The 19322-nt window shown below is 43.5% G+C and overlaps 1 protein-coding gene across 1 annotated transcript; it reads left to right on the plus strand.

The window, feature by feature from the left end:
* Positions 1-9596: 9596 nt before the first annotated feature.
* On the plus strand, positions 9597-10529 carry LOC142256426 (olfactory receptor 5V1-like). The gene has a single exon (XM_075328106.1). The coding sequence runs from the start codon at positions 9597-9599 to the stop codon at positions 10527-10529; it is 933 nt and encodes a 310-aa protein (XP_075184221.1).
* The last annotated feature ends 8793 nt before the right edge of the window (positions 10530-19322 follow it).

Here is a 19322-nt window from a genome sequence, read left to right on the forward strand (position 1 = left end):
TGGAAGATAGTGACACAAAATAGGGTCAATGGTCAAAATAGACCAATATTTTGACAAAACCTCCATGATCCTGCCTCAGTGCGAGTGGTATTGAGTGATTAATCTTACCGTATTGTCAGACGTTTGTGTCTTCCTTCCGAAAAGGCCCTATTGACTACGAGTCAGTACGACAAACGTGACAAACCTGCTCCCCCCTTCCCCTCCCTTAGCCTGCGCAATAGTCGGAGTGGCTGCTCACCATGTGGGTCATGTGTTGCGTGCCCAAATATTGAGGTTGCTAGTGATTTTTTTCTCCTCTGACGGCAAGGCATTTTCAATTAAGAAAAGGATTAACTGCCTGTCAAAAGCAGTAGTCTATTATGCGACCTGCCCCTGTCCCCGTATTTATGTTGGCCTTACGACACGGGCCCTTAAGGTTTGTGTCAGAGAGCACGTACGTGACATCTTGGCCGCAAAAGATGAGGAATACGATGAAGGTTTGAAGACCTTACCAAAACATTTTAAATTATTCCATCAATGTAATCCTCACCTTTTGAAGGTACGTGGGATTGACCAAGTAGTAATGAATATTCGGGGAGGTAATGTAAGCCGTTTGCTTGCACAACGAGAAACCAAATGGATTTGGACTCTCAAAACCCTCCAGCCATTTGGGTTAAATGAATGTATGAGTTTTGCTCCATTTCTGTGATCCCTTGCTATATATTTACTGTTTGATTATGTATCCTCAGTCCAATCTTTTGTCCACTGCTATATTGGCCTTTTTTTAATTTGTTTTTAAATCTGTTTTCTTGTTTTCTATTTTTTAGTATGCGCTCTTTTTGTACCTACCTGTATATTTCTTCTTATGGTGGCTTTACTTCTTGAACTGGATCCATCCTTCATATTAATGGATTTACGATGGGATATACAGAAACACCTATACTTGCATTGGTTCAGTTGTCTATATTGTATATGTATATGATATAATTTTCAGTATTCTAGTATCCTGCCGGTCCTTTTTGATTCTCCTAACAGTCTCCTGCCTGCCTGTGCGCCTGCGTGCCTGTCTGCGTGGCTCGGCCGTACCTTGGGCGCGTCACACATGCTTCCGCCCTGGTGACGCCCACTTCTCTTGCATGGGGAGTGGCTGTCTCTATGGCGACGGCTGCACGCGCTCGTGGTTTGCCGACTCTCGGGACATCCGCGCATGCGCCGCTCGGCCGCGGGACGCTGTTCGGTGATTTACACTGCTGCAGTGCTGGATCCTTCATTGTTGTACTATTATATGAGACGCTGCGGTTGTTTCTCCCATACTCTGGGCAATGACAACCTATTATAAGATTGGTATCTCCGATTGGCTGTTACCTGTGTCACTCTCCCCCTCTGCTTATGTTGTTTGCAGTTCGGGGTTGAGTGGTATTTGTTTGGTGGTTACTATAGCTACACTATACGTCATTTTGCATGTACATCCTTGTTGAACAGACACGCCTCTCCGGAGACCAATCAGGAGTTGGGATTGTCACTTGCTATACCAACTAAAGTAAAGGCCGACTTGATTGGCCTGTCTTTTCCGTCTCTTTATTGGTGCATATTGATATAAAAAGGCGCTCTATTTGAACATGAGGCCATCCCCGGAAGAAGGCATTAAGATCGAAACCTAGGTCGGGTCTCTTGGTCGCTCACCCCACAACTCAGGTATATGATTCTTCTGTTTATAGTGTGCTGAAGAGTTTTTTAACTCCTTTACATGCACCTACTGTTTTACCTCCAGACACTGCTTAGCTCTTTTTGTATAACCATTGGTCCTCAGGGCATGCCGTTTGGCAGCCATTTACATTTCATCATATGAGCAGTGTTTGGTAGGCATCTCATTGTGGTGCTTTAGTACAGCCACTTTTTACCTTTATAGACTTGATTACTGAGTTGAGGTGTGAGTACGCCACCTGCTGGTTCTCTCATTCCAATTCCTTTTTTAATCTTTTATACCTTTTGTAAGCTTTGAATTGAATAAATTTACCTAATTCTTCTAAGCCTTTGTACAGTCTTTTCTTTCTTTAGTTGAGGCTGTAACAATGTAATCACCCGTATGGGATATCCAGGCTGGAAAACCTAATTAACGCTGACCTGTGGTAATACAAATGAAAGGAAAGAAGGGGGATTCCAGATCTTTTGTAGAATAAAACTCTCAAGTTTATTTGTGCATAATTAAAAATCTATGTTCAGTAGTATAATAACCATATTCAAACGCGTTTCAAGCTTTACACCCTTGTTCACTAAATAATAGTAGCTTAACATGGAACAAAGTTTACAAAACCACAACCATCAATCCTAGGAAACCTATTGTCACAGTTCGGGGTTCTCCCGAACCTCGAACTGCTCCTGCTCCATCCCCATCCCCTGCTGTGGTGTCAGCCATCTCTCCTGCGCTACACGTCCACCGTTCCATGCGCCTGGCTGCTGGCATCTGATGTCCAGGGTCTTTGTACGTTCTGAGGCTAAGTTCCTGTGTTGCCCTACCGCGCATGTGCGAGTTCCACTGCCTATCCTGGCTCTAACTGCAGGATTCACGCTACTGCGCATGTGCATGATGTCACTAGTGATACGGCAGCTTCTGATTGGCCATCGCTGACGTAACTAGTGACGCGACGGCCGCTGATTGGCTGTAGATGACGTCATTGGGGACATGGCGGTCCCGCATTGGCCGCTGCTGCCGTAACTGGTGATGTGGCAGTCTCTGAGTGGCCGCTACCGGCACCATTAACATCTGGTGCTTGGCTTAGGGCAGGGCTTAGTCTTTAAAAGATCTTGGATGACGCACATGGCTGCGCGTGCGTCACATTTGCTCTGTTATATGGTACAGATCTGTGCAGCCATACAGCAGCTTTAGCGCCATTGATATCTGGAAGCAGCAGGCAGGGTTAGGCGGCGGTACCAGTCACGCCAAAATTTGTGGTGAGGTACAGTGAGGGTCAGTCACTCCACTTCTGCTCTACCACTCCAGTCCTTCCATAGCAGCTCAGTGGTGTTAACTGGGCTGCGCCTCCTGTCCTGGTGTGCTTCATAGGTGCACGGACAGTCACCCTCAGGACTCTCTGTGCTGCTAACAGGAGAGGTCCTGCTCTTGGCATGTGTGCAGCTAACACCGCCAATTGTGTTTTCTATTTTCTTGTTTCTTTGAAGCTGTGCCGTCTCACCGCTTGTCCATCTGTAGCTTTACCTCCTGCCCGGAGGACCTCGGGAGCTGTTAGAACTTCTCTTCTTTTCGGCTCTAACTATCCTCCTGCGTAACACTTAGTATTACAAATAATGAAAGACTGTATTTTTTTACCATCTACATTAGTGCTTTTTTTGCATATTTACACATATTGCACTTAGCCCCAAAAAACTTGTAAAGTCCAATGCTAAACAACCATGTATTATTATTATTATTATTATTATTATTATTTTTAGGTTCAACGTACAAACTAGGCAACAGCATACTACCAAGAGACCTCTCTCTCCGTGCCACAAATGATACCTCATCTTTTAAGATTTTATTATATTCCTGATCCTGATACAAAATAGACATGAACCTCGCTTCAATATTTTTTATTAGTGTGAACTGTCTGCTAAAAGGAATACTAAAGTTCAATTGAGATGATATTTCCTTTTTTCTTTTTGCCATCCCTGACAGGGATGGTTTTGTGATCACTGGAATATCTTTTATATTCTGACTGTCAAAAATGCACTATCTCTGTCTGTTTATAGCTTTTCTGTAATAACCTTTGCGATGTTGCTGAATATTCCCTCTGGGAGTAAACCTCTTTAGAGCAATTGCGACCAAGCTGTGTAAACTCTCCCATTTTAATTGATCAAATGATATGTCTGTGGGGGTTACTGTCTACCCTAAATGTGGTATTTCCACTTATAGGTTTCCTATAATTCCGATACTCCGCCCTCTGTGAAACTCCCTCACCAAACATGGTTAGATCCAGGAAACCAATTTTAATATCAAAACCAATGAGAGGAAATCGCAAAGGCGCTTCACTACAGTTCATTTCATGTACGAACTGAGACATATCATCGACGCCTCCATCCCAAATTATTAGAACATCGTCGACATATCTCCCATACCAAAATATGTCTTTTTTTAAAGCTTTTCCTGTGAAGAAAGTATGTTCCTCCCACTAAGCTACACAGAGTGACACTAAGGAAAGGGAGAAATGGGAGCCCATCGACGCTCCTTTGATTTGCATAAAAAAAAAATCATTCTTGAACATGAAAAAATGATGTGCAAGCAAATAGTCTACGCCCTGTAATATCATTGCTTTGGTTTCTGAATTATATAAAGTGTAATGTTGCAAATGATATGCAATCCCACCAAACCCGGATAGCTGCAAATTCGCTTATCTTTAATTACCGTATTTTTCAGATTACAAGATGCACTTTTTCTCCCAAAAATTTGGGGTGCATCTTATAATCTAAATTTAGCTCCTTAATGGTGGAGAATGGTGACAGGAGACAGGGGTGATGCTGCGGGTGCTGTGCAGTGGGTGCTGCTCTGTGAGGCGGTAGGCGCTGCTCTGTGTGGCCCCGCTCTGTGAGGCGGGCGACACTGCTCTGTGCGGCAGGCAGTAAGGTAGAGCTGTGAGGTGTGGGCTTCAAATAAAGGTGCTCTCAGCTCAAAATTTATTCTGCACACATGCTGCCTCCGGCCCATTCATGCCTCAGCAGTGGATTTAAGGAAAATAGCACCTGGAGGTGACGCGTGTGCAGAATAGGATTTTAGTTTGTCAATTAGCCGATAACTCAATCTGCGCATGCACCGACTCCTATCACCATATATTTGAATCCCACACTGCTGACAACTCCAAGATGTTTTCTCTGCCTCACAGTGCCGCCGAGCTTCTGGCACAACCGCCGCACCGCCCTGCTCCATGACCGCCCCTGCCTCTTGTGACCCCTGCTCCACCATTGCTGCCACACTACCCTTTTCCACGACTGCCTCTGCCTCCTGCGACCTCCGCTCCACTGCTGAACCACCCTGCTCCATGAGCGCCCCTGCATAGTGTGACCCTTCCTCCACCACCACTGCTGCCCCCCGGTAAGACACCAACAGATTAGAAGGCAGATCCCATTTTTTTTCCTCTAAATTTGGGGTGCGTCTTATAATCCAATGCATCTTATAAAATTAAAAGTATGGTACTAGTCATACAGAAAATTGAAGTTCTACTGCACAGATTCATTGTAAAATACATTTTGCATAGAAATATGGACCTACAATTGAAATGGAGGACATTAACTAGAGATCGGGAGCCATTCTGAATTGGAATTTACATTACACACTAGTTTATATTTTCAATTACCATTTTTGGGTTATTTGACGTCTTAGAGATTTTTTTTTTATATGGTGTAATTTAGCTTGAAAATTGTAATGCATTCAGGTTATTTAATGATTGGGAGTCTAAAATCAAAGTTATTCCTTAAATCAGTCCAGATTTATCCACAACTGGAACTGATCCAGTGTTTCGAGAGTCTGCAATAAAAAGCGTGAGATTCAAAATAACAATTTGTGAATTCCTCTATTTATCATTTGGAATGAGGGGACTAAAAAAAATAACATTATCTGAAAAAAAGCAATAAAAAAAAAAATTACATCTCTATTCCCACAACAATCTGAGAAATCTTCATATTCTCTTATTTTTAGTTAAAAAAAAGACTAAGCTATTTTTACTTTTCTGGTCATTGTATGTGGTTTATTTCACTTTTTTCTCTATGTATTGTTTGTAACACAACATGTAAGCTGTGAACAAATGGGAAAATGTCTTATTTTTGTATGATTTTCTGAAATGACAATGTTATTACTAGAGATGATCGAATCTTATAAAAGTCTAATATGGCAACTTCAACCAATTTTGCCAAAAAATTGGAATTTGCGACAAAATAATTTGTCATGATTTACAGGGTCTTGTAAGTATTTAATCGCCCAGTAAAGATGTGAAATCATCTGCAAGGATAGTATTGATCCACTTTTAGCTTTTTAGTTTAAATACAGACTTAAAAATGCCAAAGTAAACTTAACCTAACTGGCTAGAGGAAAAGAATGATAACCAACAGCCTATTTAACAATACACTGTACTAGCAGACTTTTTAGGCTACTTAAGTTGTAAAAATTGTCCAAAAATTATCCCTTGTTATTGGCAGCTGCCCAAACTGCTGGTGTTCATGCACTGGTTGTGAAAAAAAAAAGAACCCAATATGGAAAATGTTGTAATATGTAGTTCCACATCTAAAGATTAACAGAAGAACCCATAGTTTTTCCTACCCGAATGGTGAAAAATGATCTCTACTAGAGAAGTATAAAAAGATTTGATCCTATAGAAGAAATAATCGTTTTTAGAGGGATGATTAATCAAAAATTTTGACTACAACTCAATTGAAAGAAGTTAATCTCTGATAATATGGAAAACATGGGTGTGTAAAAGATCAGTGTTTATGCTTCTCCCTTTGGCCTCCAACATGAATCCTTACAGGATGGCGCAGTGATAATAACTCAGACATTGGAGGGTTAAACTGAAACAGGTTTGCTCAATTTGAGGCAAGGAAGGTCAATGGTTACAGTCACTCAATAAGGACACAAACTTGATGGTTACACATTGGATAGTGTCACGCATCTTCATGACTACACAACTATGGAAAGAATCTTGGTGTTTAGACACCAATACTGAGGCACACAATGATACTGAAACACTGTGCTTGTTGGTTACACGTCAATGCTGTGGCACTCAGCTTGGTGGTTACGTTACAGTGGTCAGTTGACAAAGATCGTAGCCCTATTGTGTATTCATCAAGAATAGGTTAGAATCCACTCACTGTGTTTAGAGCCTCTTCTATCTTCAGTTGTTCTTCAATGTCATTGGTTGAAATTGATAGACAAGTGTCTCTTTTTAATTATAACTATTTAACTATGTTACTATAGGTTCTTCGGCAGGTAACCGATCTAAAAAAATCTTCTGTTAATTTGCTATCTGTTAAATCCAGTTCTAACTCTTACTGAACTAACCAACAGGTGAGCTTTACAGCTAAGCAGCGCTCTAATGAGTTTACTAGCTTCCTTCTGCTTACCAGCTAGCTCACTCTCACTTTTTTAGCTCTTTGCAAGTCTCTTTTTGCAACTTTTTACATTTTCCATCATTGTTTTATTAAGTTTTGAAAGATTAAAATATTTCTCAAATTAAAAATGTTTCGTGCACAAGCAGAGCTCAATTACTCAAGGGATAAGTCCCAAATGATTCCTTACCTCTTATATAATAAAGGAGTGGTACGATCACCGTGTAAGATACATCTTTGAGACTAATTAATGGAACAAGTGATGGATAAAAATTGTGAAGAGCACAAGACTGATCAAAGATCCTCTTTCTGAAGATATCTTTGTCCAATAAGCCTTGGGATAACTTATAGTTGAGTACCTCTCAATCCTGGAATAAGAATATTGATAATACTAATATATAGTAAGTGGCTTTTATTTAACATGTAACTGTGATTTTAGAAGAACAAAAAAATCTTGATGGTCCATTCTTAGAATATGCCATCAGTGTGAGACCCATGGAAGTCGTCCCTCCTCCTAAGATCATCAGAATAAAAGTGTACTGTATGTAGCTGCACATGTGGCTGTTGAGGGTATACACTGAGTCTTTGTTCTGGTAATCAATGAGGATCCTAAGGGTCAGAATTCCACCAATAATACATTAATGGTCTATCTGAAGAATTTCAGTGACTTGTTTTAGGATATTTTGGGACCGGTAGAAAAATTTCCTTGGTCAACCATTTGTTGTAGATCATGTACAGTTAGGTCCAGAAATATTTGGACAGTGACACAAGTTTTGTTATTTTAGCTGTTTACAAAAACATGTTCAGAAATACAATTATATATATAATATGGGCTGAAAGTGCACACTCCCAGCTGCAATATGAGAGTTTTCACATCCAAATCGGAGAAAGGGTTTAGGAATCCTAGCTCTGTAATGCATAGCCTCCTCTTTTTAAAGGGACCAAAAGTAATTGGACAAGGGACTCTAAGGGCTGCAATTAACTCTGAAGGCGTCTCCCTTGTTAACCTGTAATCAATGAAGTAGTTAAAAGGTCTGGGGTTGATTACAGGTGTGTGGTTTTGCATTTGGAAGCTGTTGCTGTGACCAGACAACATGCGGTCTAAGGAACTCTCAATTGAGGTGAAGCAGAACATCCTGAGGCTGAAAAAAAAGAAAAAATCCATCAGAGAGATAGCAGACATGCTTGGAGTAGCAAAATCAACAGTCGGGTACATTCTGAGAAAAAAAGAATTGACTGGTGAGCTTGGGAACTCAAAAAGGCCTGGGCGTCCACGGATGACAACAGTGGTGGATGATCGCTGCATACTTTCTTTGGTGAAGAAGAACCCGTTCACAACATCAACTGAAGTCCAGAACACTCTCAGTGAAGTAGGTGTATCTGTCTCTAAGTCAACAGTAAAGAGAAGACTCCATGAAAGTAAATACAAAGGGTTCACATCTAGATGCAAACCATTCATCAATTCCAAAAATAGACAGGCCAGAGTTAAATTTGCTGAAAAACACCTCATGAAGCCAGCTCAGTTCTAGAAAAGTATTCTATGGACAGATAAGACAAAGATCAACCTGTACCAGAATGATGGGAAGAAAAAAGTTTGGAGAAGAAAGGGAACGGCACATGATCCAAGGCACACCACATCCTCTGTAAAACATGGTGGAGGCAACGTGATGGCATGGGCATGCATGGCTTTCAATGGCACTGGGTCACTTGTGTTTATTGATGACATAACAGCAGACAAGAGTAGCCGGATGAATTCTGAAGTGTACAGGGATATACTTTCAGCCCAGATTCAGCCAAATGCCGCAAAGTTGATCGGACGGCGCTTCATAGTACAGATGGACAATGACCCCAAGCATACAGCCAAAGCTACCCAGGAGTTCTTGAGTGCAAATAAGTGGAACATTCTGCAATGGCCAAGGCAATCACCAGATCTTAACCCAATTGAGCATGCATTTCACTTGCTGAAATCCAGACTTAAGACGGAAAGACCCACAAACAAGCAAGACCTGAAGGCTGCGGCTGTAAAGGCATGGCAAAGCATTAAGAAGGAGGAAACCCAGCGTTTGGTGATGTCCATGGGTTCCAGACTTAAGGCAGTGATTGCCTCCAAAGGATTCGCAACAAAATATTGAAAATAAAAATATTTTGTTTGGGTTTGGTTTATTTGTCCAATTACTTTTGACCTCCTAAAATGTGGAGTGTTTGTAAAGAAATGTGTACAATTCCTACAATTTCTATCAGATATTTTTGTCCAAACCTTCAAATTAAATGTTACAATCTGCACTTGAATTCTGTTGTAGAGGTTTCATTTCAAATCCAATGTGGTGGCATGCAGAGCCCAACTCGCGAAAATTGTGTCACTGTCCAAATATTTCTGGACCTAACTGTATTTCAACAAACAGTAGTTTATGTTCTAGAAAATTCCCCTGAGCTTGATATGTCCTATTATATTTTATTATTTAAAAAATATAGTAGATATTTCGCATATTTCAGATTTTTCTGTTTCTTTTTTAAGAATATCAGATGAAATGAAGAGCAATCACACAATGGTAACAGGATTTATTCTTTTGGGATTTTCTGGAGTTATCGAGAATCAAATCTTCCTTTTTCCGATCTTTTTATGTACCTATATCATCACTGTGGCTGGGAACTTATCTATAATCCTTGCATACCAGCTAACTCCAAGCCTTCACACTCCAATGTATTTTTTTCTTGCTAATTTTTCACTCCTGGAAATACTATATGTGTCATGTACTGTCCCTAAGATGTTGTCCAGTCTGTGGTCAAGATGTAAATCCATCTCCTTCTCCGGCTGCGCTATACAAATGTATTGTTTCTTGCTGTTGGGTGGAACAGAATGCTACATGCTCGGAGCCATGGCTTATGACCGGTATAACGCCATATGTCACCCTCTGTTATATACTGTGATTATGAGTGACGTTGTCTGTATCCAGTATATAGTGGAATCATATGTCATTGGCGCCGTGAATTCCCTAATTCACACAACATTCACTTTTTCATTACCGTTCTGTGGATCAAGTGAAATAGACCATTTCTTCTGTGATGTGCCACCCGTCCTAGAACTCTCCTGCCAGGATATTTGGGTTAATGAACTTGTGATATTTGTGATTGGCGGCTGTCTTGTAATTGGTCCATTCATAGTAACACTGATTTCCTACATAGAGATCATTTCAAAAATTCTAAAACTTCATTCCACATCTAGTAAGAGAAAAACTTTTGCAACCTGCTCCTCTCACTTAATGGTTGTTACAATATTTTATGGTTCAACAATTTTTATGTACTTTAGACCCAGGTCAAGCCATAGAATTGGTCAAAACAGCGTGGTCTCGTTAATGTATACAGTTATTGCTCCGCTCTTTAACCCTTTTATATACAGTCTACGGAACCAAGAGGTAAAATCAAGTATCAAGAACATATTTTTACAGAAGAAAAGACTCTGATCCATTATTGTTGTTTATTTTTAATTTTATTTTCTGAATATAAAGTATAATGTGTTTTTGGGTGCATAGTTTTTAATTTAGTCTAAATCCAAATAGACAAGTCTTAAATCATTTGGCTGTGACCTTATTTTTAGGGTTAATACAATTGTAAATTAGACAAAGGAAAGTATTTTGTATGCTCACCGTACTCACTGTAACAATAATAATAATAATAATAATAATAATTTATTCATTTATATAGCGCTATTAATTCCATAGCACTTTACATACATTGGCAACACTGTCCCCATTGGGGCTCACAATCTAAGGTCCCTAACTGTATGTTTTTTGAGTGTGGGAGGAAACCGGAGTACCCGGAGGAAACCCACGCAAACACAGGGAGAACATACAAACTCCTTGTAGATGTTATCCTTGGTGGGAATTGAACCCAGGACCCCAGCGCTGCTAGACTGCAGTGCTAACCACTGAGCCACTGTGCCGCCCATGACAATGTTGTGGATATCCAGGCTGGAAACACCTAATTCACCGCTGACTTGCGTTAATACAAATGAAAAGGAAAAAGGGGGATTCCAGATCTTTTGCAGAATTAAACTCTCAAGTTTATTTGTGCATAATTAAAAATACATATTCGGCAATATAATAACCATAATCAAATGCGTTTCAGGCATGACACCCTTGTCCACTAAATAATAGTAGCTTAACATAGAACAAAGTATACAAAACCACAACCATCAATCCTAGGAAACTCATTGTCACTATTCGGGGTTCTCACACGCCTCGAACCACTCTTGCTCTGTCCCCATTCCCTGCTGTGATGCCAGCTGGCTCTCCTGCGCCACATGTCCGCCGTTCCAGGCGCTTGGCTGCTGGCGTCAGGTGTCCAGGGTATTTGTGCGTTCTGAGGCTAAGTTCCTGTTTTGCCCCACCATGCATGTGCAGGTTCCACTGCCTCGCCTGGTCCTAAGTGCGGGATTCGCGCTACTGCACATGTGTGTGACGTCACTGGTAGAGTTGAGCGTGGTTCGCAGTTCGAGGTTCTCCAGTTCGCAGCTCGAGTGATTTTGGGGGCTGTTCTAGATCGAACTAGAACTCAAGCTTTTTGCTAAAGCTCGATAGTTCTAGATACGTTCGAGAACGATTCTAGCAGCAAAAAGACAATCTAATTACTAGCTGGCTTTCCGCTGTAATAGTGTAAGTCACTCTGTGACTCACACTATTATGACATTTCAGTGTATAGTGTGCGGGAACAGCGCATTCAGATCACTGCTGTATGGATAATGGCGATCGCCATTTTTTTTTTTTTCCTTGTCTTCCTTCCCTAAGCGCGCGCGTGTAGTGGGGACTGGAGGGCCAGCATGTCAGCCAATCCCAGACACACACACAGCTAAGTGGACTTTTAGCCAGAGAAGCAACGGCATGTGTGATAGGATGTCCATGTCACATGTCCCTGCATTATAAAAACGGAAATTTTCCTCCAGCACGCAATTATCTGCCTTCTGCGTCCTTGGTGTCAGTCACCACTGGCGTAGCTCCTGTCTCCGATACTGCTGTGTACGCTCTATACACAGCGCTATACAGAATAGGGATAGAAGTTTCTATTAGTCCTTTTAAGGACTAATACCAGCAGGGTCAGAGCCATAGGTGACAGTCAGGTCCGTGAAAACAGATTTTAACAGCTACACAAGATGACAGCGTCTGTGTAGCTAAGGTCAGGGATTTCCTCGCTGCATTTCCCCATTAGGAGGGATAGAAAGGCAGGCTTCCTTTCCTCTACCCAGACCCACAACCCTGCCACTGTACCCTCCTGCCCTTTGCACACTCAAGCTCATTGTTACTAAGCCATTATACAAGCAAACACTGAGTGAACTTAGTGGCATCCTAAAAGTGTCTGTTGGACTTCCATTAGTGTCCCACTGGTGCAAACCTATGTGCAGCACCTCTGCATTGCACACTCAAACTCATTGTTACTAAGCCATTATACTAGCAAACACTGAGTAAACTTAGTGGCATCCTAAAAGTGGCTGTTGGACTTCCATTAGTGTCCCACTGGTGAAAACCTATGTGCAGCACCTCTGCATTGCACACTCAAACTCATTGTTACTAAGCCATTATACTAGCAAACACTGAGTAAACTTAGTGGCATCCTAAAAGTGTCTGTTGGACTTCCATTAGTGTCCCACTGGTGCAAATCTGTTTGCAGCACCTCTGCATTGCACACTCAAACTCATTGTTACTAAGCCATTATACTAGCAAACACTGAGTAAACTTAGTGGCATCCTAAAAGTGGCTGTTGGACTTCTATTAGTGTCCCACTGGTGCAAATCTATGTGCATCACCTCTGCATTGCACACTCAAACTCATTGTTACTAAGCCATTATACTAGCAAACACTGAGTAAACTTAGTGGCATCCTAAAAGTGGCTGTTGGACTTCCATTAGTGTCCCACTGGTGCAAATCTATGTGCATCACCTCTGCATTGCACACTCAAACTCATTGTTACTAAGCCATTCTAGTAGCAAACTATGCTGCCAGTTTAAGGGCCGTAGTTGCATTGTCAGGGATAGTTATTGTTGTTTATTCTGCTGTTAATAAAGATAGACCACCGCTGCAATCTACACCACCTCTCAATTTTTATTACCACATTTTAAGTGCACAATCTTGTCGCAATCAAAATGAGTGGCAAAATGACAGATGCTGGTGGAAAGGGGAAGAGGCGTGTTGGAAAAGGAAAAAAAGGGTTTGTCCGTGGGGAAGGTGGCAAAGCTCCATTAACATCTGCTGAAGATAGACCATCTTCCAGCAAAAGTAAGATGTCTACTACTTACCGTGGACAATCCGATGTGCTCCCTTTTTTACGGACACGAACAACTGGAACAAAGGTAGATGATGGCCAAAAAAGGAAAATGGATCTCAAGTGGTCCAACAAGTGCCCTCTCCGCCACCTCAACTACCGCATCCAAAAAACACCAGTCCTCTGAGTTGTCATCCCAATCAAACTTGCTTTCTCCCAGCTCTAAAGTCTCCATCCGCCCTGCACAGTATGGTGGAACACAGATGGCTGAGTCTGCGGAGCTGTTCAGTCACACTATAGCCTGGGAATCAGAGGTCTGCTCCCAAGCTACAGTGAGTACAGACCAGGAAATGGTCTGCAGTGATGCCCAGAACCTTTGTGACTCTGATTCAGGCCGTGAGGACCAAGTTTCTGAGCATAATGTTGACCCTTTTTCACAAACTGTAACACCTGTTGTTATAGACAATGAGGAACATACTGATAACGATGAAACGCAGATACCAGATTGGGATGACAACTTAAATATTCGGTCAGGGCAAGAAGAGGCTCGGTCTGAGGGGGAGGGGAGTGCAAACACAACAATTGATGAGGATGTTCTAGATCCCACCTACTGTCAACCCACAGTCAGGCCCTCGAGGAGGTCAACAGAGACTGTGGAGGAGGATGCAACTGACGACGAAGTTACCTTGCGCCTTCCTGGACAGAGTCGGAGCACTGGTAGCACGTCTACAACTGCATCCTCAGCCACCACTGTGCCTCTGAGCACTAGTCGGGGTGGATCAGCAGGTCGCATGCCCTCTAAGCCTTGCCTAGCCTGGTCCTTTTTTGACATAGCAAAAGATTGCCCAAATTATGTAATCTGTAAAATTTGTCATGATTCTGTTAGTAGAGGGCAAAACCTCAGCAGCTTGACAACTTCTTCCATGAATCGTCACATGAATAAATATCATATGTCCCAGTGGGAAGCTCACCGTGCTGCAATGCGGCCTAGCGGAGCGAACCATCCACCGCCTGCCCCTTCCAGTGCATCCGCGCGTTCTTCATCTTCTAGGACTGTGGGGACAGCTGTCACACCTGGTTTTCCACGCACAATTTCCACCACTGTAACCGCAACAGGCAGTTTGCTTGGTAGGTCGTCAGTTGGTTTGGAAGGGGAAACAAGTGCGTGTATACAGCTCTCTCAGACATCGATAGCACCAATGTTGGATGAAGGCAAAATCATGTCTACGCCTGCACTTTCCTCACAAACCTGCATTTTTCCAGGGACACCCTACTCAACACAGTCTACACACAGCAGCCAGATCTCTGTCCCTCAGATGTGGACAAATAAAAGGCCATTTCCTGCGACCCATGACAAAGCTAAGAGGTTGACTTTATCCCTCTGTAAGCTCTTGACTACCGAAATGCTGCCTTTCCGCCTGGTGGACACACAGGATTTTAGAGACCTTATGTCTGTCGCTGTGCCCCAGTACCAGATGCCCAGTCGCCACTACTTCTCTAAGAAAGGTGTGCCCGCGCTACACCAGCATGTCGCACACAACATCACCGCTTCCTTGAGAAACTCTGTGTGTGAACGGGTGCATTCCACCACCGATACTTGGACCAGTAAGCATGGACAGGGACTTTACATGTCGCTGACTGGGCACTGGGTAACTATGGTGATAGATGGTGAAGGGTCTGCTGAACAAGTTTTGCCGTCCCCACGACTTGTGTGTCAATCCTCTGTCTGTCCAAGTTCCGCCACTGCTTCTGCCTCCTCCACCTCATCTGGGTCCTCCACCTCCGCCCCAAACCTGCCTGGTCAGGCCACCAGCGTTGTCACTGCGCAGAAGGAATCACACACCCCTCATTACTATGCTGGCAGCAGAGCGCAACGGCATCAGGCGGTCTTTAGCTTGACATGTCTTGGAAATAGGAGTCACACAGCAGATGAGTTGTGGGCAACTCTGGAGACTGAGTTTAATAAATGGTTGTCTCCACTCAACCTGCAGCCGGGTAAGGCCGTGTGCGACAATGCTGCAAACCTGGGTGCGGCCCTTCGCCTGGGCAAGGTGACACACGTGCCTTGTATGGCTCACATGTTGAACCTTGTTGTCCAGCAATTTTTAACACACTATCCCCGCCTAGATGGCCTTTTGACCAGGGCACGAAAACTGTCTGCTCACTTCCGCCGTTCAACCGCCGCAGCTGAGCGACTTGCATCGCTCCAGAAGTCTTTCGGCCTGCCGGTTCATCGCCTGAAAGGCGATGTGGCGACACGCTGGAATTCGACTCTCCACATGTTACAGCGACTGTGGCAGCACATGACGTATAGCCTGGGCCAACGAGATGCAGAGGTGGGGCAGATCACCCTGATGGAGTGATCTCAGATCAAGGACCTATGCACCCTTCTGCACAGTTTTGACATGGCGACAAATATGTTTAGCGCTGACAATGCCATTATCAGCATGATAATTCCAGTCATTTACATGCTGGAGCACACGCTAAACACTATTCGGAGTAAGGGGGTGGGACAACAGGAAGGGGAGGAACTACAGGAGGATTCATATGCGCAAGACACAACAACATCACCAAGGTCCAGACCTTCATCATCACCAACGCGGCAGACATGGGACCATGGGGGACAGGGATCAACAAGTGCGCATGGTAGCAGGCGAAATGTTGAGGAAGGTGCAAGAGAACATGAAGAAATGGAGGACGAACTGCCAATGGACATGGAAGACTCAGCGGATGAGGGAGACCTTGGTCAATTTCAGTTGAAAGAGGTTGGGGGGAGATGTCAGAGAAAGAACGGTTAGCACCTCTATGCCACAAACACAGCGTGGACTTGGTCCGCATGGCTGCGCAAGACACATGAGCGCCTTCTTGCTGCACTACCTCCAACATGACCCTCGTATTGTCAAAATTAGAAGTGATGATGACTACTGGCTTGCCACACTATTAGATCCCCGGTACAAGTCCAAATTTTGTGACATAATTCCAGCCATAGAAAGGGACGCATGTATGCAGGAGTATCAGCAGAAGCTGTTAGTCGATCTTAGCTCGGCTTTTCCACCAAACAACCGTGCAGGTGCAGGGAGTGAATCTCCCAGTTGTAACTTGACAAACATGGGACGGTCTCGTCATCTTCAACAGTCTACCCGTACCAGTAGCACCGTATCTGGTGCTGGTAACAGCAATTTTATTGAATCTTTTCATAATTTTTTTAGACCCTCCTTTGCAAGGCCACCAGAGACAACAAGTCTGACATATAGTCAACGGCTGGAGAGGATGATACAGGAGTATCTCCAAATGAACATCGATGCCATGACTTTGAAAATGGAGCCTTGCTCATTTTGGGCTTCAAATCTTGAAAAATGGCCAGAGCTCTCCAGTTACGCCTTGGAGATTTTGTCGTGTCCAGCTGCCAGCGTTGTCTCTGAACGTGTCTTCAGTGCTGCTGGGTGTGTGCTGACAGATAAGCGCACGCGTCTGTCCAGTGACAATGTGGACAGACTAAGTCATGGATCCACAAGGAATTTACTACCCCTGTGTCATCCTGGGGAGAGTAAATGCTTGTGGATTTGGAATGTGCTTGATGCAAATCTAGCTGTGAAGTGTACAACTAGGGCACAAGTGCTGCCACTGATGGGGTGTCTGTGTGGCCCAATTTTTGGAAAAAAGGGAGACTCTTCTTGGAGTAACCCTTGCTGTGTTTTTAAAAATGATCCAAGATGCACAGCGCTGGGATCAGGAAAGACTTTTCTACCTACCCCGGTGTCATCCTGGGGACGGTTAAGTATGGCGTATTTTTGAATGTGCTTGATGCAAATCTAGCTGTGGAGTGTATAACTGGGGCACAAGTGCTGCCACTGAAGGGGTGGGTGTGTGGCGCAATTTTTGGAAAAAAGGGAAACTCCGCTTGGAGTCACCTTGCGGTGTTTTACATGATTTTAGAAGGGCGTGCCATGCCTATATCTGTGTCTTCTCCTCTTTTTCTTTGTCCAGCTCTTTTGTTTTCGCATGAGTATATGTCCTTGTCACTTTCCCATGTGTTTGTGTTGTGTTGTGAGTTGTTTGTCACCTTTTGGACACCTTTGAGGGTGTTTTCTAGGTGTTTTTGTGTGTTTGTGATTGCCTGCCATTGTTTCCTATGCGGTTCGAGCTCGGTTCGTCGAACGTTCGCCGAACCAAACTCGAACGAAACGCCCGTTTGGCGAACCGAACTCGAGCCGAATCGCGACCGGTTCGCTCATCTCTAGTCACTGGTGACGCGGAAGCTGCGATTGGCCGTCGATGACGTTATTGGTAACATAGCATTCCCACAATGGCTGCTGCTGCCGTCACTGGTGATGTGGCATCCCTGAGTGGCCACTGCTGGTGCCATTGCCATCTGGTGCTTGGCTTGGGGCAGGGCTTAGTCTTTCAAAGATCCCTGATGACACACATGGCTGCACATGCGTCACATTTGCTCTGTTGTGTGGATCAGAGCTGTGCAGCTATACAGCAGCTTTAGCGCCACTACAGTCTGGAAGCAGTAGGCTGGGTTAGGCATTGGTACCATTCATGCCAATATTCGTGGTGAGGTACAATCAAGGTCAGTCACCCCAGTTCTGCTCTACCGATCCAGTCCTTCAGTGACAGCTCAGTGGTGTTAACTGAGCTGTGGCTCCTGTCGTGGTGTTCTTCGTATGTACACGGACAGTCACCTTCTGGATCCTACTTGTGCAGTTAACAAGGGAGGTCCTCTTTCCGGCGAGTGTGCAGCTAACACCACCGATTGTGTTTTTTATTTTCTCTGAAACTGTTCCTTGCGGCCACTTGTTCATCTGTGGCTTTACCATCTGGACCTCAGGAGACATTAGAGCTCGTATTATTTTGCCTCTAACCGTCCTCCCACATACCACTCATCAAACTCCAATTGATTGCGCATGTTAAACCAAGGTACAAAACCACCATTCAACTCCAAACAGAATCCTGCAAAGTTACAGACAATACAAATATATCACAATAAAAGTCACATATTATGAAGGAAACAATTAAACACCCAAAATTTCTGTTATACATTAATCAAATTCCTATGTTGAACCATAATCACAAATTATTGTTATAATTTAATTGTCAAGAGGTGCTCTAGGAACACAGGGTAACCTAAACTAGCACTAAGGCTGGGGCACCTGCTCTCACCTTCACACCTGGAGATTCCCTTGAAGGTAGGGAGGTCCGGTCCTGCGACCTGGCCCTGATTCCTGTCCTAGCCCTGATGGTAATGTCCCCTCCACACCCACCACTCAAGGGGACAGACCAGGACAGGAGAACCCCCCAAAAAAACAAATATATGAACAACAGAACTGCATAATAATAACTTACCACAGGGAAAACACACTGGGTTGTACAGGCACTGGGAAGGGAAAAGGGAAAGTACCAACACCAGGGTAACACCTCTACGCAACAAAGCACTGACCACTGCAGCAGCAGCAAGAATCATGTCCGTCCACCTCCGAACCGAGCTCCACAATGACTCTGAATAAATAGCACCCCCTGCTGGAAGCAGGGGGTATTTATCCAGGCCGGATTTGGACATCAGCAGGAACAGCTGAGTATCCTAGCAGAGTCTGCTGCTGCAGCAAAAACTGAAAGTAACCACTCATGTGCCAAAAGAAACAAAACTCGTTTAAAGCGTGTGGCCTGAACCTGTCAAAAACTCACAGGCAGAGAAGACCCTGACATTCATACACATCATCACCCCTTGAATGTCACTGTAGGTAAATTAATAAATGAAAAATATGTCATCTTTATAGTTCACACAGTTCGGATATTTCATATTAACGCTGGTTATCCAAAATGCTTCTCCAAGCAATAGTTTTTTCTCCAGTCACCTCCCCGGGTTGGACGCTCGACTTTCTCTAATCCAAAAAAAATTAAATTATCCAATTTACCTCTCTGTTGTTCTAAAAAGTGTCTGGTATCTCAGGAATAGCTTACATTATTATTGAGAATGTTAGAAATGTGCTCCGCTATCC

Source organism: Anomaloglossus baeobatrachus, chromosome 11, assembly GCF_048569485.1.
Source record: "Anomaloglossus baeobatrachus isolate aAnoBae1 chromosome 11, aAnoBae1.hap1, whole genome shotgun sequence".
Classification (NCBI taxonomy): Eukaryota; Metazoa; Chordata; class Amphibia; order Anura; family Aromobatidae; genus Anomaloglossus; species Anomaloglossus baeobatrachus.